At 29.6% G+C, this 22,620-nt stretch overlaps 1 protein-coding gene across 5 annotated transcripts in view; it reads right to left on the bottom strand.

The window, feature by feature from the left end:
• The window catches only part of csw (protein tyrosine phosphatase non-receptor type corkscrew), a 149,938-nt gene that overhangs the window by 19,112 nt on the left and 108,206 nt on the right, over positions 1-22,620 (bottom strand). The window contains exons 1-3 of one of the 5 annotated variants that reach the window (XM_075356971.1): positions 19,252-19,388; positions 8,103-8,456; positions 6,846-7,008 (exon numbers count right to left, since the gene is read on the bottom strand). In XM_075356971.1, coding sequence (XP_075213086.1) covers positions 6,846-7,008; positions 8,103-8,221 — 282 coding nt within the window. In that variant the 5' untranslated portion in view covers positions 8,222-8,456; positions 19,252-19,388. The other 4 variants (XM_075356969.1, XM_075356968.1, XM_075356970.1 and 1 more) reach the window with 4 other exon arrangements.

Genomic DNA, 22,620 nt, shown 5'->3' with positions numbered 1-22,620 from the left:
GGCATTACGAAATAAAAAAGTATTTTAACAAAAAAAATTACTCAAATAAATAAAACATAACTATTCAAAACATTAAAAATCAAATTCAACACTAATTTTGTTTATATTTAAACTGGTTCTCTAATATTCAAACAAATTAATTTACAATCATTAAAGCATTATAAAAATATGGAGCAAACAAACACAAATTTTATAAGTTACTGTTTATCTATGTAAATATGTGTGGGTATATGAATTATATAAGCTGTGTTAGTTTAGAAAGTCTTTATCGTAAATATATCACAGTCACAGGACAACACAACATTAACTACATTGCTTCAAAATATTAATGATAATGTTACAGTAGTGTTCAACTTGGTTTATTAGAAAAGAAAGCAGTCACACAACAATGAACAGGCCATTAAAAGTGGGCAGCCAATAAATGTGTGGGATTCAAGGCATCCAACCAACACAAAAGAAATATATTAAAAAAAAAAAAAAACTGAACAAGAGTGGGTTTAGAAAAAATACCAATAATAAAGTTTTAATAATTTATTGATTTAGATTTTGTAGATAAACAGAATTATTTAAAGCAATTATATTAAAAACAAAATACCCTAATATTATTAAAATAAAAATACAAGATACAAATTAAAAACTACTTTAATTCACAAAAATAAGGCATTAAAATGATTAGATACATTTTTAATAAAATAAAGATGGACATAACCAATAAATGTAACTAATAAAAATGTTCATAAAAAAGTGTGGCAAAAAATAATTCATACATTTAAAAAAGTAATAAAACAAATAAGTTGAAATAAAATCTATTAAAAATTTTCAAAAAATCAAGAAAGAAATTAAAATGTAGCTTGAAATATAATTTCAGGAATATATTTGCCAAGAAGTGAATGCCACTTATTATTTTTAGACAAAATACATTAATTCAGTAACAGATAAGACAAAAATATTACCTCTATTTTAATCCTTTAATCTAAAACAACTTCATTTTAAGAGAAATAGAGATTTTAATAAGACAGTTTAATTCCATTACTCCAATCTAACCTTTACAGACAATCTAATCTATGAAGCACACTCACTGATACACACAAGTCCTCATAAAATTTTTTAGGTAAAATATAAAACTGATATCACTGTTGACTGATAACACTGAATCAATATTAAAATATAACCTATAGAAATGAACAAATCTAAAAGTAGTTTATGTACTCTTCTATATATAATAATACTCATTTACTTCCATTTTCAAAGAAAAGGGGTACAATGCAAAATAAACACATCTTTACAGCTTGAATTACATTACCAGTTGGGAAGTTTGAGTAAAATACAAAATAATTACAAATCAGAATAATGAAAAATTATATAATTTAATAAAAAAAAAAAATACTCTTATTATTGTAAAGTATGTAACAATAAAAACTGTTATTACCATTAAAAATAGTCAATCTTTTCAAGCTTAAAATATGCTGTCAAAATGAGCAGATACTGAATCATGTATACACACACCACATTCTTTCACCAACCTTGCACTCCTAGATAAATGCACCATTTTAGTTTGGCAAAAAAAAGAAAAATCAATTTTATTCTTATTTAAAATTCTAAACTAAACTGTAACAAAATATTTTAATACAAATCTATTAAAAATTACTAGAATTAAAAAATACCTGATCAAAATCAAAATTCATTTGCCATTTAGTTACAATCTTGTGTGGTTTTTTTTTTTAAATAACACTAAAAGACTTGATTTTCCAAAACTCCACCATCACCACCAAGATAAACACATTATCAATATTAAAAAAATATTTTACTATACAATTTCCATTAATAAAAATGAATAGCTGAACCAAATTAATATTATTAAATTTATGTATTCTTTACACAGAATTTTTAAATTTTTCTGTCATAACATTACATACTCTTTTCAACGAATATTATTTTGGTTTTAACGCGTACAGCATTTCAGTTTAAAATTTTTTTTTATTAAATTTTTATTAAATAAAATTTTTTAAATTTTTAATTTAAAAGTTTAAAATTTTTTATTTTTATTTTTATTAAATTCTATTTTTTTTTATTAATTCCTTTAAGCATAAATAGAATTCAAAAAAGGAAAACCCCCCCCAATGAAATTTCTTTACATTTGCACATTTCTTGAAGATAGTCAATATGTAGTCCATATTTTTATCAACAATACTAATAACAAATAATATTATTAGATATCGATATAAATAATGAAAAAAATAAAATATATAAAAAAATAATTAACTACTATAAAAAAATGATTATTAATAATTAAAATATTTAGTGAGATCCTTCTGTAATGCCATGCATGTCTGCAATAAAACACTAACCTATTCCAATCTAAAAACAATTTAAAATCTGTATAAGGACTATTTAACAGTTCATCTGTCCTTATCCACTGATATTACCATTATCCCGGCATAGGAAACTGAGCAATAAAGGGATGGATATCCTCATGTTTTTCTCTATTATATAAGGAGCAGTTTAGAACATTATCCCTGAATCATGATTTATTAATTTTGGTCATTTAGTCCACACTTAGCTTTTCCACTTAATATCTGAAAACTTATCTACCTATTTAAGATAACTTTGCTCTCAGATCTTAATTCAGAGTCTATAATAACATAGAATTATGATTACTAACTTCATTATGTTAACTATTCTCTTGTTAAAAGAAATAATAATAAATAAATAAAAAAGCTTTAAAACCCTACAAGATTTTTACACAAGTAAAAGGTAAATAAAAAAAGTTAGTTCAAGTTTATTTTCATTCCTATTCTAAGTTAATTTGCAAATGGTACTATAAATTATTGCTTACAATATTCTGAGATATATTATGGTATGAAAGATTTATTCCCATACTGTCTGTCATTAAGGTTGAAAAATTACTCTCATTCTATAAATAGCTTACTTGGTAAAACAGTTTCCAATTGATAGACTGAAGCATTAAATGTTAAATAAAATAACTAATAAAACAAATATTTTTATAGGTGGGATGTATTTATCAGAACCATGGATAAGGTTTGAAATCTGTTTCCACCTTGACAATGTCTCATTTAGATAAACAATAAACCAGTAGATAAAACAGAAATAATTAACAGAAACAGTGGTCAAAAGCCAGAAACAATTAAATAATACAAATTTTTAGGGACTTCTTTTTTCTCTTTAGCCTCCGGAACCACCGTTAAGGTATTACTACTTCAGAGGATGAATGAAGATGATATGTATGAATGTAAATGGAGTGTAATCTTGTGCAGTCTCAGGTTGACCGTTCCTGAGATGTGTGGTTAATTGAAACCCAACCACCAAAGAACACTGGTATCCACAAACTAGTATTCAAATCTATAAAAAAGTAACTGCCTTACTAGGATTTGAACCTCAGAACTCTCGACTTTGAAATCAGCTGATGTGCAATGACGAGTTAACTACTAGACCTGCCCGGTGAGCTAAAATTTTTAGGGACTGGGTTAAAATAAATTTGTTCAAAATTTTCTAACGATTTAATTTTTTTTATTAATCTTTCAATTACGCATAATCCAAAAATTAAATTTTCATACAGTCTAATCTCTTACAAATATCATTTGTTATCACTTCATTCCATTACCTGATTTAAAAAAGTATAAATTTTCCCTCTTATGTTCAAGCTAACACTGAATTTTATCACTGCAACTTAAAATATTCATGAGATAAAAACAAGTAGATTCCAACAAACAGAAACATACAATACAGACAAAATTTTTTAATAAATGATTTTTGTGATTTTGGAGACTTCAAATTATTGAGACATCAGAAAAAAATCATAATTAGGGTAACATTTTTTTTTTACTAATAAGAAGAGTTTTCATTCCCTCTGTTGCACACTTACAACTAATAAGGTAAAAAATAATTTCTCTTCAAAGATTACTTAATTTCGCTACAAAAACTTGAAGCTTGGGCTAGAAAAGAAGGTATGAGATATTTGGAGCACATGAAAAATGCCAAGCATGATGAAGATTTGAAAAACCTTCTAGGTACAAACTGATATGTAAATCACTACTAAGTTCTTAACAATGCTAACAAATCAATCGCAATAGTCTTCTACAATAAAAGAGAAACATGAATATAGTTAAAACACTCAACCAATATGTATCTCCAGAAAAAATTTTGATGAAATTTACTAAATTTTGTCATAACTTAATAGTAGTTTGATGGTGCAGAACAGAAGAATGTTTTTTGAAAATTGTGCAGACAGCAATGTAAAATAGTTAATTATGATTTATTTATGCAGACTTAAAAGTGCTCAATAATAATGACAAAATATAAGCCACAAATGTTTTTAGTAAACTGATACAGTGATTACTTAGTTGGGCAAAATTAATTTTTTATACTAATATTAGTCACAAGACAAACTTCATTTACAATCTAATAAATACTTAAGATAAATGAATAATTTTGTATTAAAGTGGAATCATTAAGTACAATTGTACGCTATACAGACTAAATGCATTAAAATGAGTCTACAATTATAATCAATACAATAAATAAGTATTAGCTCAGCATTCAATTTTATTTTATCGATAAACAGTCACAAAGGTATTTAGTAAGCAAATTTCTTCATTACAATTTTATAACGCTAATTATATATATAAATTTGAATAAATTTATGTAAGTAAAGGTGAAGTTTCAGATTTTTCACAAGTTTCTTTTCTAAAAAACATTCAAAATTTCTCAAAACAGGTTTAGGATATAAAATAATAGTGAAAACTTGAAAATATTGAAAAAAAATCACTAAGCACAAAATAGAATTTATGAACATTTCAGTTTTGAAAAGATATTTTTTCCTCAGTCATTCTAAATTTATATCAATCAGTGAATATGTCAAATTTTCTGGATATGCATATATTATTGAATAACATTACTATAAAATTAAGTAATAGTTTAATTGGTTAAAACATATGATAAAAAATTGCAAATAAAGATTGAAAAGATAATTATGTACTGTTAATAAAAGTAACTATTTGTCACCATTGACAACAAAACAATCATTATTACACAATTCAAATTTAAATTACTCTCTCCTATATGAATGTGTGTATACATACATACATATATACATACACATAAAAGTATTCATTAACCAACTGTTCATTTGTTAGTTCTTTCCATCAATCGTAATTCATTTCATTATCTAACAGAAAAAAAGCTTATGTAGGAATCATAAAAGGAAATATTAATAATTTAATCTGTCAGTACCTAATAAGAGGCTTTACAAAATACGATTACATAATAGTGACAAAAAATCAAAAGGGAGTAAATGAAATAAAAATTTATTTATTTATTTATTTTATTGTAGTCATAAAATCCTTTAAAATTTTTCTTGAAGAGACTAAATTTAATTAAGCCAGAGATAGCATTGCTAACTCAGTCATGACGACCGATAACATGGGCATTCAAGAAAAAGAGACTTTCTATTACTTTAACTATATTCTGCAGGTCACACACAATGGCTGATGTTACCACTGATTGCTGATAATTCTGATCACTTTCCCAGCAGACAAGTTTAGTAAATGATAACATAATTTATTTTTATGCCAAGAATCATGGGAAGAAGAAATTTACAAGAATGTTTTTTACAGTTACTTTTTTTTAAGTGGCTATTCTTTACAATGAAGTTGCCTCAAAAAATCAATTATTACAATAACATAAGTGAAAGACCAAACGTGTGGAAAATAAAGTAATAGTGTAAACGATACAAATGTTTACAATAATGAGAGAACATAACATATTTCAGAACATACATAAGGGAATAATTTTGTACTCCTATACAAGCAGCTGCAATGAGCAGTACTGACAAAGATGGTTCTGACAAATTGTAACATTTTTCTTTTCCAAAATAATAGTGTATCACATTCTTGGGCTACTGCTATTTCTTCATCTTCTTTAAGACACACTGGATGCTTACCTCTTATTATTTAGAATGATGAATCAACATGTTACACAGACCATGTAATCTAACAGTAGCTTTTTTATCTGTTAGGTAATGACATGAATTGAGATTGATGAAAAAATAAACAAATGAACAGTTGTTTAATGAATACTGGTGTTTGCTTGTGTAAAATGCTTACATAGAAAATAACTATTTCAATTTGAACGGTATAATTCATTGTTTTGTTTTAATGGTGACAAATAGAGTTACTTTTGTTAACGGCATAATCTTTTCAATCTTTATTTGCAATCTTCTTACCATATGTTTTTAATAATGTTAATATCCAACACTTAAATTTACATTTTTACTATTCAACTGTATGTTCATAAAACTTTTCTTAAAATCCCCATTGGTATAAATAGTCAAGTCTCCAGTGAATACACATATTTTGTTTAAAAAGATAAATAAAAAATAGTCTTTCAGTCAGGCCATAAGGTCATTTAAGATCATAATATATATCTTGCCTTCCTATAAAAGTAAGGTAAAAATGTACATATATATATATAAATGTATAAGCCATAAAACCTTTTGAGACAATATATTAATCATAAAAGCGCTAATATTAAACATACAACAAATCAACTAATGCTCCAACATTTTAACAACCTAATGTTCAAATGTAGAACTAAACTAACCAAAGGGAAGTACAGTGCTATTCATAATTTTGATGGATCTTTTTCTTTGTATGATTAAATAACAATGATTATAATTCAATCCAGATACAAAACCCTTCATTAAAAAAAGACAAATAAGAACAACGAATATGAATTTTTATTGATAAAATTATTTTTATCTTATATTATGAATAACATAAGATATTCTTAATTATTATAATTATTTTTATTTCTTTAATAATACAAACCTGATATCTAATCATGACATGAGTAACTTTATCATCAGTTCGAACAGACAGAACATAGTCACCGGGCTTGCTCTGAGATTCCCGGACCAAAAAGCTGCCGTTTTTTCCTTTATCTAAAATTAACTTTTCAGCCTCTCTACCAGTAATATGACCATGAAACCATCTGTAACAAAAAAAAGGAAAAAAAGAGGTTAAAATTAGAAACCAAATTACAATCTTGTTAAAAATTACAATCAAAACCAAAGAAGAAATTATGTTATGAGATTTACATTTAACATGATGTATAATTCAAAACAATAATTAATATAATATAATTTTTAAAAATTGGACTATTTAGTAAATTCTTGTTGTATAATTTATTTTTAAACTTTAGTAATTTATGACAAATAACAAAAAGGCGAAGAAAACACTGTATCACAGAAATAAAACCAGTATTCTAAGTATATATATATAAAAACACACTCACACACTTCTGATTTAGATGGTATAAAATCTTAATAAATGAAAATTTCATGACCATAATTAAAAAGAAAATATGAAATTAAATTTAATTAGGATCAATAATCATTTAAAAGCAATCTGCATTAACATTTTATGGTTTTATTTTACGCATATTAATTGTTCAATCATAATTCTTATCTACATTTACATAATTTGCTACAAAAAATGAAAAGAGACTATTTTCATAAATTCTTTACTTATAAGTATAACAGCAGAACAACAAAATGTATGTATTCCTTACAAATTAAAAAAATAAAAGAAAATTTACTTCATTTTTTATCAAAAAATGATTCTTTCAGAAAACATTGTCATAAGTCATTAAATGATGAAAAAATCAGACTAATGGTGACGTCAATAGTAAAATGTTTTACTGATATGTCTTAGAAATAAATTAACATTGTAAATTCATAAATATTAAGTACTCTTTAGAATCTAAAACAATTTCAGTTAATTACACAAAACATAATTACAGATTTAAATACATTTATTTTTCAATGTAACTTGAAAAATGAGACTGATATCCAGCCAACCAATTTATTCAGTAATAAGTTACAGGGAATCAGATCAACAAGAAAAAACTAACTGCTTATAAAAATAAAAATTTTGAAGTACGAATACCGTAATACAAAAACCTTTTACATATGTTCCATAGAAAAATAAATTTTATTATACAAAAATTATAAAATATTTCTAAGTGTAACAGAAAAATCTTAAAAGTACTACATAATTACTAAACAATACCAAAAAAAATCTTACTGTGTAACAAGCAGTGCCCTGCGAAGTTCCCTCAGTGCAGTACCAATTATAATTTTAGCAGCAGGTAATACAAAAGAGGCGGTGCTCTCTAACCTGTTTGTTATTTTATCTTGACGCATTTCTCACACTCATACAAACAACACACACGATCAAATATATTTTTAATATAACACCATTTATAATCAGTCAATTTATTGTATTTGAAACAATATTTGCACTGCTATCAAGTGGTTATACTTAAATACACCAAATAGTGTTTATGAATAACGTCATTTACTTTTTATACAGTTAGTCGTCAAAATGAGAACACAATACAGGTTAATATCTAAACTGACACCACTTTGACCGTACTATCTATTGAAAACAAAAAATCAAAACGTCTCCTTTAATAAATTAAAACATTCATATTTAAAATAACAACTATAGAAAATAAATAGTCAGCACCTTTTAGTAAAATAATAAAAATTAACAAAATAAACAATTACAGGAAACCCAAACATATCGAAAAAGTAAAAGAGAACACCAATTTCAAAAACAAAGGAGATAACCGTTTTGCTTTGTAGCACAGAGTGATGTACAAACATTAATATTTTTGAATATATTTTCATCAGTAGTGTAAAAACAAATACTATTTGTGAGAAAAATAAATAACACATTATTCATAAAGCATGCTTTATACCCAAAATAAAATTCTTTTTTTTTTTTAATTTTATTATAATTTGTCTTGAATTAGTTTTATTTTCAATTTCAAGTTAAGTAAATATTTTCAAAATTTTCCAATAAAAAATATAAATTACAATCGATTCAATTTAAGAACATTTAACTAGAATGCACAAAAACCGAGTAGAAACTTCCTGATTTTGGAAACAGTAAAAGTTTTAGAACTCTATATGAGTAGAAATTAGAAAAAATATACGTGTTGAAGATAGATTTGTGACAGCCAAGCTCTAAGGAAAGGTGATATAGATCACATTAAGGAAGGTAACAAGGGAAAACACTCAACCCTCTAGTTTGAAACTTTAAATCAAATTGAATCATAATATGGCTTGGCTTAAAATTCAAAAAAATCAAACAACTTTTCTCAGAAACTTCTTTCAAGGGTCAAGAGTAAGAGAAGGCTACAAAAACTAACTTGATTAATAGATTCTTTCTTATCACTTGTCCCTTTTCTTTATCATTGATTTTTTCCCCAAATATTAGTTCTGTAAGCATAAGTCTGACGCAGATTTTCCACACTAAGAATACTAGGACCACAGAGCCAGTGCATGGTGTTATTTGATAGGGGTGTTACCTGTAGAGGGCTCCATTTTGGTACATTAAGCTTAAGTGCAATTGCATCACAGCACTTCACAATGCTACTACCAGTACTGACCTTTCTCACAGCACAATGTATAAGAACAGGCAATCAAATCGACCATATCAACAGACTGATCAATTTGTTAAGATGATAAGTTGATTTTTAGCAACCAAATGTTACTCTCTTCTTCAGAAAAAAGTTTATCAATATTAAAAAAATTATATTATTCATTTTTTATAATTCTGTTAATGTTATTAAAAAAATTGAACTGGAAATTAATTCTTCTTAAAACAAAAACAGGAAATTGTCCACTGAAAAAAGAGAAAAGTTAAAAAGATAAAATTTCTTTTGCATTAGAAAATTAAACATGATCCAGTTCATTTGATTAAATAATTAAGAAAATTTATGACAGTTGTTGAAAACCAGATAATTGTCTCACCAACCCTTGCACTACATAACAATTGTTGATTAATCATCGATGTGAGTTGCTGCCACTTTCTATTCTTATAGGGTGAGCAACGATTGATTTTAATAATACAACTGGAATAAAAGCGTTTGTTTGTAAAATATTTTTAAAGAATAATTTTTAGAATTTTTTTCAACATTATGAAAAAAAACTTCAATATCTTTTTGTACATTTTTAGGGTATACAATAGAGTGCACAGGAATCTATTTTTATAGTGTAAAATAAATCTATTAGTTTATAAATTTCAAAAAGACTGTACAGAAACTAAAATCAACTTATTACAGCTCAAAAAATAATAGTATAAGTACAAAATTAATAACTAGCCTTGCCACATCACTGACAATTGATTCTGATGCGGTTGGACCTCAAATCTTCAAAGTTAAGCAAATTTAGAGGTGAGTAGAGTTTTTAAACGAAAACAAAAAACAGTCTGTAGACTGTTTTTTGTTAAAAAAAAATACAGTAATTAAACCTGTATTTTTATCTTTAAAACAAAAAGTATACTGTTTTTTTTTTGTTTTTTTTTTATAGAAAAAATGTATTTATATATGGATCGCTACTATAAAAAAAAGCAATAGTTAAATAAATTTTTTATAACTTAATTAACTGCATAAATTCTACAAGAATCAGCAGCAGCAATACTGTATTCAATTTATTTGCACTATTAATATACATTAATTTACTTAACATTGAAATGTATATCACGTTTTCTTTTATCTTCATTAACTATCACGGTGAGTCTTCACAATAGTTACTTGTCACTCGTCACGTCACCCATTAATTTTTGTTGTTGACTGGCAGGACAATACGATTTCAAGGTCATTACATCAACGCTTTGTGCCAAATAACTTTAGTATATATGTAGGTTTACAATAAATCTATGAAAAACGTTTCTACTATAAATTAAAATATTTTGCGTATAGCAATTTATTTTTGTAAAAAAAATTTTATTTTTTAGAAATAAAGGATTTTAAAGAAATCATGATGAAAATTATCCTGATAAAAGAAAAAACTGAAAAGAATTTCGTCCTTGCACGTTTACGTGATATTCTTTTCGCTTCCTTCATTCATCAACATCACGCTGTTCCGCATCATTCATTATTACGAAAAAATTAATAATTATTTATATTCATACCACTACGGTAGCTCGGATAAATTGATTAAGTAGATGAACAGCTAAATCCTAAACTAAATTCCCAACGTACCCGGTACGGTAGACAACGGGAAACAGTTGTCATATTTTCATCTACCACAGTCAACTCGTATTTCCATGAAATACGATTGAGCGTGAGTCTCTGAAATTGAGGAATTTAAGAAACAAGTATTCATAAAAAATTAATTATTTATGTTCGATGAATGAACACGCGAAATAATTCTGTAATACAAACATTAAATGAAAAAAAGAAAAATTTCATCGAAAGAAAACGCCACCGAGTTACTGTGAAAAACGAAAAAAGGGTTTACATTATCAGTGAAAATACCCTCGTATACTGTTTGAGGATGCCAACAAAGTTTCTGCCTTCTAACGCAAGGATTTCGAGCGGTTTAAGTAAATCGTTATTTGCTTTCTCGAGACACTTCAAACACTATAATCCTTATACAAATAAAGAGAATAAAAAAAAGTATAAGATATTTATGTGAAAATATGTGGGGACGTTAGTTTTTAGCTCGGAAAAAAAATACTTTCATCAAAAAGTTCAAGTAACTTAAAAACAAAAATAAAAACCAGCTTTAAAGCGAGGTTAAATTTTATTTTACGAGGTTAAATAAAATGTTTAACGAAACTTATTTAATTTGATACTGCTGTAAAAACACGTGTGTTAAACACATATCATTGATAAAGGTTATTTAATTTTTTTAGTACAAAAAAAATTCCTATTAACATCAGATAAGGAAATCGGTTCAATTAACATAATATTAATATCAAAAGAATCTTAATTAATAAATCAGTTATCCGCAGCACGATTTCCGACCTTAATCTAAAACCTTCGGACCACTTTAAAATAAAACTTGAAGACGATTATCGCATAATGATAGCATGCGTATATTCATAAAAAAAATTTCTACATTAAATAAACTGGAATAATTACACTTAAAGACTTGCTGAATTATTTAGAGCAAAAAGAAACAATACATAATATACATTGCGTCAGGAACGGACAATTATTCACGGGTAGATCATCAGAATGTTACTCCAAGGATAAAAGAAGGAACTGTCATCCATACGAATGGTTGATTGAAAGTGGTAAACTCTTGATCAGAGCAGCATCATATAATATATAATTAATCATATAATAACAACACACCGTACTGATTAAATGCAAATTAATAATTTAAAAAATGTAAATACATGAAATAATAGCAAATTAAAGATTTGAAAATATTAATAAATAAAACAACTACAAAATAATTCAGATTTGAGAAGGCGTTAATGGAAATTACTTAAGTATAAATTTACGTACCACATTGATGGAATATTTGAAAAATTGGACAATTTTCATCGACAGTAATATTGTTTCTGTAAACAAAATCTTTTAATTTAATTGAATTTGAGGGAAAATCTTTTAGATGGGTCGGTAATTTATTAAAAATGGCAACGGAAGCATAACAAAAAACGTTTATATAGAACAATACGAAAATGTTCTGTTCGAATAAATTCGAAAAACAGCTCAGCTACCGACTAGTTAATTTTAGCTGAAATTCAGACAAAATAATTCTAATAGAAAAAAAAGAATTCACGAAATTAAACCGGGTTGAAAATACTTCAATTCACCGGAAGGAATTAGTAGTCAGATGAAGTACTCAATTCAAAGGTTATTGCATTAAAAACGGATGTGACGACGACTAGACTATGAGTCATTTCCAGGATCAACGACGGAAGGATGTTTGTTATGAGCTACCACAGCCTGAGAGAATTTACTGTATAACTAATGATGTATAATGTTCCCTTAAGTAAACTAATAGAGCTATTTCATCCCACACAAAAACCACAGATATTACAGATTAACAAAGCTTTGACAATCACAACTCTACACGTTTCGTAGGATGTCACAATTGATAATAAATGTTTAACATGTATTTGGAACAGCCTAACCGCGATCGACCGTAGTTTCGATTAAACGAGCTAGGTTACCGAATTATTAATTAAAATGACACAAATACTCTTAGCATGTCTCTACGAAATTTACTTAGTTTTAAGCACGTAACTTTAAACGATAAAGAATCCGGAATCTTATATAGACGAATTAGGTTAATGGGCTTTGCATGGCGTCCGGGTTTGATTAATTTGGTAATAGATGGATAAGTAGAAAGTTAACACAAGAACGGTAACTAGAGAAGGCATAAATTGTAATATATGAAACAGATAGTTGAGGATATAGTGTAGTAAATATGTTGAGAATAAAAAATTAGAACAGAACAGAAAGGGATGAAGTACAGCATCAAACCAGTCTGCTGATTTTATTGCAAGAAAAAACGCTTTATAGTGTTATGTAATTTATATTCACGAACACCGCATATTCTGTACATACCTTGACATAAAATAAAAAGTAATTTTAACACCTACACAACTTTTCGACATTATCAGAACGGCATGATTAAAGATTATAAATATCGGTACTAAATTATTATATATTTAATAATATTAGTTATACCTTACATAGGAAATGAATGAAAATCATACTTGAATTTATCAAAAATAATACTAATGAAAAAAAAAAATAACGATACAGAAATAAAGTTAAAAAAAAGCCGGAAAAGAGTTATTTAAACTTTCTTAGTGAATAACAATTTTATTAAAATTATTTTAATAATTTTTAATAAAAAGGTCGAGAAGAAGGTGTAAACCGATCAAAATATTTTGAGTTAAATTGTTACGGACAACCGATCTTAATAATAATTTCATATTCATCCAATTATGCCGGGTAAAAAACGTAACGGCCAAAGGTTATTTAAGAGCAGTTCAAAACGTACGCTTTCAATCCAACAAAAAAAGGAGGTTGATACTTGCAAAACAATGTACGAAGTTAATAAAATGTTATTTAAAAAACATTTATTAGAGGGTGAACAAGAAAAGTATAGAAAATAAGGAATACTTCAACTTATTTTCAATATAAAATAATTTCCAAACAATCAATTATCATATATATATATTTTTTTAATTATATAATTTCCAAATTCGCAAGGATAAAAAAACGGGGAAAATTTCTTTCAGGGACAAACATCAACAACGTAAAACATTTTCCCTCAGTAGCGAAACGATTTCGCTTTCTGTTAAACAAAGGTTCCGAAATGGCACTTACATACTCATCACGAAAAAGCGACAAATCCTACTTCGTACTTCATGAAATATTTCTGCTTCAGCAATCGCCAGAAATATAATTTTACATCATAATGGCTACGTCTCCGTACATATGACGCAGAAGAAGAGCACTGTTTGCTAAAAAAGCCGCTCCCTCCATTAATAAAGAAAAAAAATACAAGCAGGAGACAATATAATAACAGTCGGATGGTTATAATTGTTACAAGATGGGTCTCATCGTGCTGTAATAAGATAAAGTTCGGATGAAATCAAGAATGTCAACGTTCATTTAGATTTTGATACATCGATAGTTTTATGTATAAAATTCACAAATACGAGATAAAAATACACGTGATAAACCGCATCGCTTAAAATAATAACTTTATGGAACGATATGTAAAGGACATTACATAGTAGACGCGACATGACATAAATATCTTGAGTATTTACACTCGTTTAAAAGTGTGCAATATCGGCCTTGTTATAAGTTTCGTAATACGGTAAGCTCTTCACCTGTACTGTACATGCTCCAGGAGAAGCAATTATAATAGTAATAGTAATGTGATGAAATTTTTTTATAACTGAATAGTAAATATGATACGTTAATATAATTAATTACCTTCCTACTCTGTATTCAGCGTGAAGAACTGTTTATCATTCGTATCTTACTTTATACCTAAAACAAACTTTATCATTCCGAATCCACTCCAAAAAAAAGACGCTTGCTTAGCCTTCTACTAGCCACAAAATGAGGATAAATATTTTATCGCAAGATGTGTGCGGCTGTCGCAAGAATGATAATGGGTTTCTGAACACTAATAAATCAGTACAATAAAAAATACGTAGGACATTTTTAGGGGGAAAATTGTTTTATACGACGAAGAATAAAAATAATTTTTATATTAAAACAATTCTCCTTCTAATGGGATTATTATAGTACGAGTCCAGTCTAAACATCTTGAATACTAGATCGTGGATACCGGTGTTCTTTGGTGGTTGGGTTTCAATTAACCACACATCTCAGAAATGGTCGAACTGAGACTGTACAAAAATACACTTCATTTACACTGATACATATTCTCATTCATCCTCTGAAGTAATATCTGAACGGTAATTCCCGAAGGTTAAATAAGAAAAGAAAGTAGTTTAAACATCTTGAGAGATGTTTCAGAAACTACCCAGGCTGTTATTCACAAGGTGTCATTCAATTTGTATCCCGTTAACTGAAATAGAGTTGTATTTTAACTCGATATCTGCTACACAATTTTGGGGCTGTGCGAGGATATTTCTTAAGGAAGAGTGAAACTCACAGTTCAGTATTCACTCTCATCTTAAGTTAGAAGGTACTCCGATCTCCAAGGAACAGCGAGAAGAGATGTGCATTCTCTCATATTTAGAGGTGTTTGTTTCGTTTCTCGATTCCTCTATGAAAAGATTTTATCACTGTTCCTTTCCTTATCCTTAATCAATTACTGCCTGATATTTTTCTGTGGGGTTTTGTTTGACGTACATGAGTATCCAAATAGGAACCTTATTGAGTTACTGTGTCCTAAGTATTTGTACGGATCGATGAAGGTGGCTATCCAACAGACATGTCCTGGAACACTTATATCTTATCTAACGGTTGTATAAAAAGCCCAATCCGGGGATAAGGTGGTTATCGGCAAGGAAGAGCCTTTTGCTCGTAATCCTTTATAATAATATACAACAGCTGACGTGTTGTTACTAGCGTAATTGTGACTTTTCTACGTCTGCATTACTACTCGATCATGGTAATGCCTAAATGAAATACATGTAGTAAATGAGATAAATCAGGCAGAAAAACTCTCAGTAATTTCTTACATCTTAACATTCTTGCGTAAAATAGCACGCAGTTACAATTATTAACCGTTCTTAGAATACGAAGAACAACGAAAATAAATTATATACTGGAAGTAAGACCGAGCCAAGTTTTTCCATAGGCTCCCTACGTAAAAGAAAGGTCAATCGCACGTAACGTTACGCGTGGGAGCTGATCAATCAGAATTTTAATCAAGAAGCAATTAGTATTATAATGTTCATGACATATGCACCGGATTTCTACTTTTATTAAGCTAAAGAGAACGAACAAATACTCCAACGCCACTTGTATTCACCCACATTTGTGCATAAATCTAACAGTGTGAATGTAGACTTCCTGCATTATATATGCTAGTGTAGGAGTGGCCTAAAAACAAAATAACTACCTTATTAATCATAATGAAAATAATAACGCACTACTTGTGCCTATATACATTAAGAGCGAATAAAATAATCAAAGTGAAGTTAATATTCATACACGATTTGATCAGATATAAAAATAGTCCGTTAAAAATTAAAACATGAATAATAGCTTTATAAATACTCTAGTTAAAATTTTAAATCAAAAGCCTACAAAGGTTTTACCATTTTTTATGAATTTATTTAATGAAATCAGTTGGAAAAAAACGATCGAAGCGATACATATATTTAGCTGATAACTAAACGTCTACCATACAGAAGCACAGATATTTAAAAATATATATATTTATATTAACATAAACTGTATAGAAAAATTGTTATTGATGTGAGATGAAGAAATTCAAATATCTAAAAAAGGAATGTTGTAAATATATAACAGTGAAGTAAAGTCTATTACTCATTTTAAACCGTACACATTGATAATATTCTAAAATACCCTTACCCGTATTAAATAAAATTTTAATGCCAATACGCCTATCATACTAAACACCTAAAAAATAAAATAAATGAAGAAATTCGAAGTGAAAGTACGGTAAACATTAAATTGAGAACACATTTCTTCCAGTGAACTGTAATTACAATTCATTAACGCTATATTTTTCATTCGTGCCTGTTACTTTTCACAACAATAAATTAAAAATAAAATTAAATACTTTAATTAATTGCCTTCAATTATTAACATTAATTTAATTAAAAAGAAACGCAATGATAAATTTAGGCAACAAAATACGACATATCAGAACTTAATACAGAATTACTGTATTAATTATTATATACTCTTGTCAGAGAGAATTAAGAATTCTTTAACCTAAAATTAAAAATGATGGCTATGATGTCGCTAAACTTCTCTCGGGATCTGTATATATCTTGAAAATGACAACCCTTCAGACAAATTTAAATTTTAGGCTATTCGAACAAAATATTACTATATAAAAAATACTTTCAGCCCTATGATACTAAACATCCTGATAATCTTATTTAGAGAAAAGTAATAAAACCAGTTTCTAAATTAAAAAGAGTAAAAAGAACGTAATGAAATGTGATAGAAAGGCTGATAATGAGGAATTAAATAATAAGATAGTTGAATACAAAATACTAGAAGGTGTATAAATTTACTATTTAGTTAATTTAATTACAACGAATGAATTAAATATATAGATTACGAACTAACAGCAGATAAGCACATTCAAGGAGAATTTTCATGCAAAAACAGAGATCTGCTAATATAAATTATAGATCTAGAAACTACAAACTCTTCAAAATATTTGGGCGAATTATACCGCTTTACGGTAGTGAAACATGGACAAAAGGAAATAGAGGCCTTGAAATCTGGTGATACAGGTAATGTTGAAAATTAGGTGGATCAATAAAAATCGAAATGAAGAGATCTTAAAACGAACAGGAGAAATTTGTGGCAGAATCTTGTAAAGAAACTAACTACATCGGTGGGCAATGTTTTAAGACATTAGGTTTAACTTGGTGACAGGAGATCGTGTAGAAGGTAAAAATTGTATAGAAAGACAAAGAATGGAATATTAAAAGAAATAATCGAAGTAAAACATAATAAATAAGTTTAGGTTAATAGATTTGCGCAAAAAGAATAGCATCATCAAACCAGTCAACAAAATAATTTCATCCGAGTACAATTAACAATGTTTATTCTTCCGAAACATAGCACCTTCTTAACAAACTTCATCCCATTATATGATTTTTAAAGAATCAGAATCAAAATAGAATCAATGTTCTACACAACCAAACAAAATTTATGATACAACGTCAAACAATTCCTAATATGTAATGTTAATATGTAAACGTCAACATATACGGACATAAAATGTTACGAAATAACAACAAAAATCCGAATGGATGTTTCTGTCGAAAAAGTATAATAAATTTCACAATTTTAATTCAAATTTGAATTTTATTTATGTCCTTAATATCCATTAATTAATATATCCGAAAATGCCCTTAAGACATTTAAAGATCACCCTACGACCCACATGGACACCAATAAATTGTAAAAAATATTTTTTTGTGAATATATATATAAAATCAAGCTACATTATAAAATCTACAAAAAGATTAAAGCGGCAAAGGTAGACAGACCTGCAATATTAAAAATGTGAACAATACGCAAACAAATACGGTGCACTTATTTGCTAATACTGAGTACATAGTCATATAATAAATTAACATCCTTCGTAATTATTACACAAATCGGGAATAAATTCGGTAGTTACATTTATTAATCGATTATTAATAGACTATGAACAACAGAGTAAACATTTTGATCATTTTCAGTGACTCAAAAAATTATCATAAATAAGAGACAATAGTAGTATTTTGTTTTTACAATATTATTATTGTTATTTTAATGCGAGAGAAAATCTTTTTAACAAATTAGTCCTTAAAAGTTTTATGTATCTTAGCCATATATTAAATTCTATGCAAAGATATGCTAATTTTATAAAATTTCAAATCAGTATGAATATTCAACGTTCTACAAATTTCGTCAAAAAGCAACTGAAATTTATTGATTAATCGTAAAATAAATAAAATCATATAGAACTTTTTCCAAAAAACGTTTCCTTATAAAAAGAGTAAACATAATAACATTAAAAACATAATATCCAAAGAAATAGTTACTATAAAAATAAATTACTTCAACAAAAAGTATAGTATTTAAAAAAAAATAAATATTACTGTAATAATACAAACAGGTGCTGACCAATTACTTGTAATTTACGAACAAAAATACAAACAAACGCAAGAACACTACCTAGCAGCAGTAAATAGCAAAAGTAACATAATCGATTAAATAACATACAAATTTCACATTAACTAGTTCAGCAAATCGACATAACACGCCAGACAACCTACTGACTGAATTAACGTGTTAACCGAAAGAATACCGGAGAGATTACTGACGATAATATTAGCGTACGTGTCGACCACGATAACTCCTACTCCCACTATAATACTATTACTACTACAAATCACGAGCCGTCAGGAGGGAAAAAAAAGTGGGGGGCTAGTTGTATATAGTATACCTATTGACAATAATGCGTCATAATCCCCCTCTTTATTGAATAAATTATATGTAATATCGGACTGCACTCGTGTTAACTAAACGCTACAGCGTAGGCCGAACTAAAAACTCATCGTTATTCCTTCTTATGGAAATGACAGGTTGAAGGCGAAATGCGCAGGCGGGGGACAAAAACTCCAAGGTGCAGGCTATATATCGAGGGGGAGGGATGCCGTCGCCACACCTGACAACGGCCGGCTCACGTTAACAAATCGACGAAGAAAAAGCCATCCATATATTAATTCCATGAATATTATTTCCGGTGAAGAGCTGCGATGGCGTAATAAATGCATATTCAACATTATAATTAATGAATAAGCTACACTTTTTCATTCAATGATAATTAAATGTTATATTCACTCGTTCCCGAAACTTCTATTTGATAATCAATAATTTATAAAATGTTATATGGAAAAAACGATAAGCATGTAGATAAAAATACAGTTTTTATTAAAAAAAAACCCTACACATATGTTGAAAAATCTAGTACGCAGTAAATTTCATTCCAAGTACTTTTTTTAGCAAGAACGAAACAAGAAAAAGCTTAATTTTAAAGACTGAACAGAATTTTATTACAACACAAGAAGTCCTATTTCCATAACACCGATAGTTAGTTATATTTTAACAAGTGCACCCGAAAAATTCTTAAGTGCAACGCAGAATGAGTTTTAAATTATCGGGTTAATTTATAATCAAAAATAAAAACAGATCCGCCTCAAAATATTAATTAAACATTTACCTATATTTACACGTACATTTAAATGTCAATTTTTTTTCCTGTTTAGCCTCCGGGAATCACCGTCAGGTATTACTTCAGAGGATGATATGTATGAGTGTAAGTGAAGTGCAGTCTTGTACAGTCTCAGGTCGACCATTTCTGAACTGTATGGTTAATCGAAACTCAACCACCAAAGAATACCGGTATCCACGATCTGGTATTCTAATCCGAATAAACATAACAGCCTTTACTAGGATTTGAACTTTGGTACTCTCGATTTCGAAATCAGCTGATTTGCGTAGATGCGTTCACCACTAGACCATCCCAACTCCGTAGGGGGAAGACACCCACCTTGTGACGTTACCGGTCGCCACACCACCCTCTCCGTTCCAAGCCCTGAGGGGCTTTACCGGAGGTCGTATTTAGACCCTCTAACTGATTACATCTCACCGTCATTAGCCAGGTCTCGGTCGGGATGCCATTGATGTTTAATTGCCTCGGCAGACATTTGCATCAGTAAAATACAAATCAAATTTCGCCTTCACGTATGCCTCAAACGGATATCTTCACATCTAACCTAGCATGATTCCCTCAAACTAACTGACCGAAACCGCGACCCCGTGCCTAGTAAAGATTTCACAACACCGTTCGTGACTGTGAATGCCTCAGAGAACGAACGAGTTTAAAGTTAAATCAGTGCTACACTCATACCAATCAAAATTATGTTTTACGCAGCATAGAAATTCAGACCTACACCCAATTAAGTCGACCAATTTAGGTCACTAACAAGGGGAACGCAACCTCATTCCGGTCCGCGCAGGAGCCGGGGACAAACCCCGCACCACCACCCGGTCCCATCATGGTGTCTCGCGGGGCATTACCAAGTCACGATCAGGATCGCCACCGGTGGAGGGAAGCCACACCCCCGGCCGCACGGGTACCATACCCCGGCAGCGCAACCACCCTCATCAGCGGGAGCTCCAAATCGAATCACAAACAATACCAATATAACCGTGGTACGATACCAATGCGCCTACTTCCAACCAAACCAATGCTTAAGTCGGAACCCTAGTCATCCGGGATCATACCACGATCGAGTACCTCGATTAAACTCTCTCTGTAGACCTACACACAGCAAGGGCGCGAAGAAAACCAGCCACTAAAACCCATTCCTCGCGGATCCTCCAGTTGATACGGAGATCCAGAAAGGAATGTATTCTCTCAAGTTCCCTAACAGCTCGTGAACGTTCGAGCTCGTATCGGCGACAGAAGTAGAGGACGTGGTCCACTGTATCAGTTCCGTAACCATTGACTCGATACAGCCATTGTAGTAACCAGCTATTGACTCGAATCGACCAAACGAAACCTATCCAAACTCGCCCGAAAGGCACTATGCCCGGAGAGAAAGTGTGTGATAACCGATTGGGGGAGACCCATCTAATCACATCTAAATTGGACACTATAGGAAATATACCATGCGTGTAGCGACCTGTGGGGTATTCGTTCCACCTGACCTGCCAAGACGCAAGGCCCCAGTCTTCAATCTCCTGCTTTCGTTCTGACGTCAATAGTTTATTTACCTTGGAAATGTAGTGATCCTTACGCTCATTAGCCAAGATATCTATTGGTTTGACTCCGGCTATAACACAGATTGCCTCCCGCGAGACTGTTCTGTAACCAGACGTAACCAGTCTTCTTGCTGGCTATTATAGGCTAACAGTCAGCAAGAGGAGTCGCTGGGCCCGCAGCAAACACCTTCGCTGACACCTTTGTAAAGAATACGCATGGTACGGTAATTTAACCCCCAATCGGAATGAATGACCCTACGGATTCCATAAAAAGCATCAGCGGTCTTTTTTTCTACATTCTGTAGATGTTCCTTAAACCGAAAATTCTCATCACGGATAACACGCAGGTATTTTTGAGTCGTAACGTACCGATTGGGGAGACCAGCCATCCGAACCCGGATTCGTCGGGAAGCAGCCAATCGGCTCACCACTAGACCATCCCAACCCTATAGGGGAAGACACCCGCCTAGTGACGTTTCGGTCGCCACTCCCCCCACCCCCCAACCACCCACCGATCCTAGCCTTGTTGGGCTTTAAAGGGAGTCACCACTAGACCAACCCGGAGGTTTTAAATTTTAATTAACCGTCTATAACCAAACGTTTCAATAATTGTACTAACAATTAAATATTGATAATCGTACAGCCTATGCTAGAATAGATGGGTAAATTACCGTCTTACAAATAGACTAACAATTTTTTTTTTTGAAGACGAAGCCATTTATTTATAAATGGACTCGGTAAAGAAACCGATTAATACTTTTTTCCGAATAATTTGTGAACATTTTCTAATTGTACTGTTTTACACGATCTATGTTTCAATAG

The sequence above is a fragment of the Lycorma delicatula genome, chromosome 2 (genome assembly GCF_047948215.1).
Source record: "Lycorma delicatula isolate Av1 chromosome 2, ASM4794821v1, whole genome shotgun sequence".
NCBI classification, from domain to species: domain Eukaryota; kingdom Metazoa; phylum Arthropoda; class Insecta; order Hemiptera; family Fulgoridae; genus Lycorma; species Lycorma delicatula.
Note: the sequence above shows the minus strand (reverse complement) of the source record. Positions and strands in the feature narration are given on the sequence as shown.